Below are 7,031 nucleotides of genomic sequence, written 5' to 3' on the forward strand. Positions count from 1 at the left end.
TTAAAGCATACTTTTAAGGTAAAACTCACAGGTGTTTTTCTCTTTTCAACTCTGTCACCCTGACCAGGGCTTCAGCATCTTCCAGAAGCATCCGAATTCCACAGAGTGTGAACTGCACAGTTCTGAGGATTGACCTGATCCTTGGGCCAGGCATCTCCTTTTAAATAACACACACGAGGCTTCTAAGGACACAAATACTTCTGCTTCCTCTTACAAGACCTCACTTTCAAATATTCAGAACTACCAAACACTGATGAGGATTTAGTTTGAGAGTGTCAATTGTTTCTGGAGGCTAGAAAAACATTTTGTTCATGAAAGTTTGGGCAGGTAAAACACCTCTTCAGCTGTAAGAAAACTCACCCAAATTTACCTCTGAAAACCCGATTTTTTTTCACAAACTGGTGAGACTGAGTGTAATAGCACCTCAAGGAGACTCTGCCCTTGCTCAGAACTCACTTCACTGTGTCAAGGTATCACAAAGGATTTCAGGAGAATATTTAATGAAATGGCTGCTCTGGACAGAAAATGAGGGACATGCTGTGAACTGTCTTCACTGCCAGCACTTGGCTGATACCCAAAGCAAACAGGGACAGAAGCCATGGAAGGGGAAGGCAGAAAAAGGAAGCTCTGAGTCTCTGAGTCAACAACAGGTAAGAACAAGACTTAGAGCCAAAATGGGACAACACAAGGAGTGTGAGGGGTAGATTAACAAGCATAAAACCCAAGGATATTACAGACAGAAAAAGGTGGGGAAATAGAGGGAACCCAATCTGTACCTTACCCAGCATGTAAGATGGAATGAGAGACTGAATTTTGTTATTTGTTAGCCAGGGAACAGCTGTAAAAACCACCAGGAATGAGCTTCTGGCCAATCTAGAGCTTTTTTTTTTTTGTTGTCTGCTTTAACACTGTTACTGGATAGCATTACACAATACTTGCTGTGTCTCGCTCTTAGGTGATTTTCCCCACATTTACAATACTGTGTTTTTAAGGAATTTCTTCCTCTTGATCTTCTAAACTGAGAATCCCAGAAGGAGATCTGCTGCCCTCTTGAAGCCAGCGGGAAGTTTGCTTGCATTAAGGAGAACTGGTTAGGACTCTTGACAGTGTTTCACAGCTTGCAGAAGAGTTCTCCAACACATCAGAGCTCATCTTTGTCACTATTCTTCTTCCGGAAAGAAGTGAGGATGTTGAGGCTTTTCTGGAGCTCCTCCTTCTTTCCATCACTCATCTTGTTCTTCTCGATCAGCTTGGTGATTCGGACGACTTCGTTAGCAGCAAACTCCTCTCCCTGCTCCAAGATCTTGCTCATAATTTTCAAGTATTGCTCTGCCGACTTCTTCTCGGTTTCTTTTGCTTTTCCTAAATTCTCCTGGCCCTTTTTCAGGAGGGCCTGGCGATCAGATTTCTCTGTGGTGCTCATGAATTTGCTGGCCAGCACATCATACTCCTTCAGGCAGCCTGGCATCCCCAGGTAGATGCCATTACTCTTCAGCCAGCGCTGAATAGCCCCAGCCTTGATCTCCCCACCATAAAGTAAAGGATTTTTAAAGTCACCATCCTGGAACAAGTAAAAAACAGGGAATTTTTCCTTGTCCAGCTTGTACTTCTCTCCCAGCTCAGTGTTCAGTTTATCACCGTAATCTGTCAAGGGACAACGAAACACAGAAAAGCAAAATTAATCAAAAATTAAATTAGGATTCCCTCCCACACAAATATTTGTAGGCAGAGCTTCAACATGTCCTAATAACCTGTCTGCCAGGAAATCACAGTGTCATGGAAATATCCTGAGCTGGAAGGGACCCAAAAGATTCACTGAGTCCAACTTCCAGCCCTGCTCAAGACACCCCAAAATCCCAAATATTCCCTGAGCTCTGGCAGCCTTGGGGCCCTGACCATTTTTGGAGAACCTGTTCCAAGGAAATGCCACACACTGAAATAAAAACACCTCATGAAATCATTTTTGCAAGGCAAACATTCAGTGGCTTTTCCAAAGAAAAAGACTTTAATGGTGTTTTGCTGTGACTGTGAGAGTGTAAGACATTGGCAGGACCTTTTGTATAAACCCTGTTCTCCTTATGGGAAATCAATACCCTTTTTCCTCTTATTTTCCTCTACCCATTGATTTTATCTGATTTTACAGTGAAATAAGAGTTTTTCCTGTCTGTGTGCAGAGAATGATTTGGTTCTGACAGCATGCCAAGCTCCAAGAGATTTACTCATCTCACAGAAATGATATTTATTCCTGAGGACAGAAAACAAAGCCATTTCAAATATGCTCCCTAGTGTATTCCACATATGCTTAGAAATATCAGAGTGGGTAAAACTTCACAGTTTGATAATTAAGCCTAAATTCTTAATTCAACCTCCAAAGCCAGAGCACATCAGGTGACAGTGATCTGCTTTTCACTCTTTTTCTCTTAATTCCAGTCACAATCACATCAAGTTAAAGCAGCCACAGTGCAAGAACCCCTTGCTGTGCTGCCCCAGGCTTTGCTGCATGGAATTAATCACACTAAATATTCTTTGCCTGACCATGGTTGTAGCTAAAGCACGATTCTTGTGAGCTCTGCTCCCTGCACGTGGGACATAAAGGGGGGAAAAAAAGAAGGGGGGAAAAAAAAGGCAAGAATTGCAGGGGATGAGGAGGTGGCAGCAGTTCAGCAGCGTGGGCTGGCTCCTCATTACCCAGCCCAGATGGATCAGCAGCTCTCCCACGCACAGCCAGGGCAGGAGCTCCACTCTCACATCCATCCCTCCCCCAGAACTGCTCAGAACCTGCAGAAATCACAGTGAAATTATCCCCTCCCCACCAGCCCACAGAGCTCCTCACCTGATATTCCCACTTCTGCCACCAGCAGATCCTCACTGGAGCCGGAGCTCTCCGCCAGCTTTTTAAACTCATCTTGTTTCTCACCATAGGGATATTGTGTGTCAAACTTCACAAGGACAAACTTGTGCTTTGGAATGACCTAAAACAAGAAGGAAAAGACAAAACAAAACTTGATCATTTCAGGTCTGAGCAATGCACAAGTTGTTTTTGCTTGTCCTTTTTTCCTGTGCAATGGGGAGATGCAGAGGAGAATGGAAATTTGATATAATTATGGCCTTTGAGAAATGACTCAGTGTTGTGTGGAGGAAAGACTGAGCTTTGAGTGTCTGTACTCCTGCACCAGATGATAAAGATAGTGTGTGGTAGGTTTAGGGGATCTGATAATGCCTTTCATTATAAGATTTGCTTGTTGTAAATCTGACTGGCATCTTGCAAGAACATCAGCTAAAACATTGTCCAGTGGGACGTGAAGAGGAGAGAGGCCAAATGTAATTTCATGTTATTCTGAGGTGTCCCAGCATGAGAGCTGCTCTCCTGGCTGGGAGGGGACACAGGGAGGCAGCGCAGATGCTGGAGCTGTTGCACTGCTACATCAAATGGAGAATTCACATTTAATTGATTCCTCTTCACTTCAGCCTTGCTCTGCTCAGACGATGCCTTTTCCAATTAGTTTGGCAATGGACTCCGTCATCCCTTGGGGGATTTTCCCCTCCCTGCCGTGGAAGACCTTGCAAAATCTTTTTGTTCTCGCGAACAGGTTGAGGTTGCAGCACAGCTCCCCACCTACACAGCGCTCTGCCAGCGCTGCTCAGGCACTGCACATCTGCATGCACAGGTGGCTGCAGGCTCGGTCCCGGCCTGCCGAGCGGTCGGTGTCCCGGTGGGGAGCGCACCGGGCCCGGGGCAGATTCCGTCCTAGCAAAGTGATTTAGTGAAGGGAAAAAAAAACGATGGGAAAAAAAAAAAAAAAGCGCCTGTTGCTGTTTGATGAACAAGTGGAACCCAAGCAGTGCGCCCACGGCCCCGGCTCCATCCCGGCACGGTGCTGCCCTCCCTCAGCGGCACACACAGCACAGCCCGGCCGAGGAGCGGCGGCTGCGGCCGCACCTCCCCGCGCCGGTACCGCCGGTACCGCCGGGCCGGACCCCGCGGCTCGGCTCCACTTGGACCGCGCCGATTGGCTGCCGGCCGCGACCGCCGCGCTCCCATTGGCTGAATGCCGCGGCCACCGCGCTCTCATTGGCTGCGGCGCGGCCGCTCCGCCGGCACCGAGCGCTCCCCGCGCCGGCGGCGGCGACCCCGTGCCCGCGGCCCCGCCGCGCCCCTCGCCTTCCTCCCGGGCCCCGGGGCTGCCGCCGGCCTCGGGGATACACAGCCCGGTGCGGCCCCACGTCCGCCCTCCCAGCGCTCCGGCAGGCCCCCAGCGCCGTACCTTGTAGAAGGTGATGGTGTCGAGCGGCACGGAGCCCTTGGTGTGCAGCGTGCTGCCGCCGGGCAGCACCAGGCCGAGCAGGCAGAGCAGCACCGAGCCGGCGGCAGCCGCCGCAGCCATGGCGGAGCGCGGAGGGAGCGGAGCTGCGGAGCCACGTGACGGCGCGACGGCCGCCGCCGGGGGCTCGCCTCGCCCCGCCCCGCTGCCCGGGGCCACCGGGGGAGCGGCAGCGCTCGGGGGCGGGCGGGGGCTCCGGCACCGTAGCGAGAGGAGCCGTGGGGTGGGTGCGCGTTTGGATGCAGGCGGGCACTGCCACAGCCCGCTCAAACAGAGGTTTTTGTGCTGCCAGGGGAGATTTCACGCACGGCCAGCCCGCACTTGCACACAACGTGTCCTTATCGTGGAAAGACTGGATGAAAAGCAAGCAAGCACTGCAGAACGACAGACTGACAGCTCATCAAGTAAAAGCACTGTTCCATCCACGCTCCCTCCCCCAGCAGACATCGTTCTGCACCTAATCCCCAGCTGGAAAACAATGAGCATTTTCCCTTTCTCCATCCTTCCTCTTAGCAGGATCTGCTTGTCCTGCACCAGCATAATCTGGCTTCACCACGGAGCTTACAAAGTGCAGACAAGCACTTTGATCACATCCAGACCATCCAGGCAGAAAAATGAGGCAGCAATACTGATTTGTAACGAAACTGACTTTTATATAAATTATAAACCCATCCAGTTTAAAGCAGTTCAGTTGCAGCTGTGTCACTTAAGTCCGTAGAAGGCTGAGGCGTACATATCTCCTACAGTCATAAATTAACAATAATCAAGGAAGAGAAAGTTCAGATAAGGCTGCAAATACAACAACAACAAAAAGAAAATCCCTAAGTTTACTAGCCGTTAAAATAAAGTCATGATTATCAAGGATTGCAAAATATAAATGCAATTTCTGAACAGTTAAAAAGTACAAAAATGATGGACAACACAAACAAGCATTGTACAGTTTGTCCTGTGTGTAGACAAAGCAGAGTAGGAGATTTCCAACCTTTATCTACATCAGACACTGATTTGAAGCCAAGAGGAGTTGAGGAAATCTGTAAAAGGATCGTGGCTCATGATCCCAGTAGTATAAAAGCAGTAATTTTTCAGTCTGTAAACAGTAGTCTTGGTAGCTTCTTCTAGGTATGTTTTTCAATTCATCACCCAAAGAAAATCCGAAACCAACAAAAACAAATCCTAAGAGTGGAAAAAAGGGGAACAGCAGCAATGGGTTATAGCTTGAATTTCTTACCAGGTCCGTGTGGGACATATTCTGGAGGGGAAATGCTCTTTCATAAGAAATATATAATATATTTAACTGTACACAATTTATAGGGGGAGAGAAACTCTCCCTCAAGCAAGCCCCCAGTCAGTGAGTACGGAGTCATTTTTGTACACTGTTTCCTCCTAGAGAAACTACAGCTTGGGAAGAGACAGCCTCTGCTTTTAGAAACCACTGAGGAACCCCAAAGTCCTGTGTTTGCCAAGGTTGCCATTCCCAGCAGCTGGCACAGAACAGGCACAATTCCCTGTGCTGGAAGTGACAGAGCCATGGTTCCACCCTGTCCCAGCCCCTGCCTCAGATGCCACCAATCCCCTCCAGTTTCACTTCTGCTTTCAAGGGATGCAGGAAACCTTTTTTTAACCCAGCTTCTGCTTTCAGGCACACAGGAGGATTTTAAATGCTTGGTTTTCTTAATCCTAAACCTCACTTACACTGTGACCATTGCTTATTGATATAACTGAGTCCAAGCTGGTGTAGCAGCAGTGGAAGGAAACTGCAGCCTGGATCAGCCCTGGGACTGTCCCTGTGTCACCTCTGCAGTGAGGAGGGGACAGGGACAGCAGCAGAGCCACTGGCCCTGACTGGGAAGGGCAGGGCTGCTCTGGGGGGGTTTGCACTCACCTCCAGTCACCAGCCTTGCTTTAATTCAAGGAGCACACCCCTCCTTTCAAAAATGATATTTCTATACAACATGACAGTTCTGTTTCTTTTTTTTTCCTTTTCTTTTTTTTTTTTTTTTTTTTCAGTAAAAGTATTACTATAAAACAAACTTAACACATTTTGGTATTCCTCCAGCCCAGAGCATTTACCAGACATTGTGATTCAACCATCAGGACATCCTTTACAATCTGACAACCTGCAGACATTCTTCTTCTTCTTTCCCTTTCAGGATGGGGCAAAGCCAAACTAAATCCAGCAAGAGCAGCTATGGGACTTTTTTTTTTTTGTTTTTTAATACAGGGGATTTATTAAAAAAATACTCTCATTAACATTCTAGCATTACTAACAAAACAGAGGAGATGACAAAGGCAGTCAAGCTCTCTTCAAACTTTAAATCTAGACTTGGATACCTGTGGCTCTAACCAGGAGATGAGGAATCTGTTGGGTCTGGCCTGTCCCTTGTATTGCAGGTACATGAACTTTTTTTTTTGCCTATCAATTTTAGGCTGCATTGCTCTTTGAACATTAAAAAAACCCAGCAGAAACGCAGATTCTGTGGGAGCAGATGATATGGTCACACTTTCTAACAGAAAGCTTCAAGGGCCAGTGCTTGGATAATCAAAGTTCAACTGCAACAAGAAGCAAGCAGACAGGTACAAAAAGGAGCTCAGCCTCAGACCACAGCGGAAGCAAAAGTTACCTCTGCCAACTTAAAACCAAAGCCAATAGGATTCCTTTTCTATTAAAATATTGAAGTCTTAAAGTTTCAGTAATCTAAATACACTTTT

The 7,031-nt window shown here is 47.7% G+C and overlaps 1 protein-coding gene across 1 annotated transcript; it reads right to left on the reverse strand.

Moving 5' to 3' along the window:
- Positions 1-180: 180 nt before the first annotated feature.
- ERP29 (endoplasmic reticulum protein 29) lies at positions 181-4,454 on the reverse strand. Its single transcript, XM_074554647.1, has 3 exons — positions 4,266-4,454; positions 2,834-2,972; positions 181-1,644 (listed from the first exon to the last, which is right to left on the reverse strand). The coding sequence occupies exons 1-3, from the start codon at positions 4,383-4,385 to the stop codon at positions 1,142-1,144; spliced, it is 762 nt and encodes a 253-aa protein (XP_074410748.1). The 5' UTR covers positions 4,386-4,454; the 3' UTR covers positions 181-1,141.
- Positions 4,455-7,031: the final 2,577 nt, after the last annotated feature.

Source organism: Zonotrichia albicollis, chromosome 18, assembly GCF_047830755.1.
Source record: "Zonotrichia albicollis isolate bZonAlb1 chromosome 18, bZonAlb1.hap1, whole genome shotgun sequence".
NCBI classification, from domain to species: domain Eukaryota; kingdom Metazoa; phylum Chordata; class Aves; order Passeriformes; family Passerellidae; genus Zonotrichia; species Zonotrichia albicollis.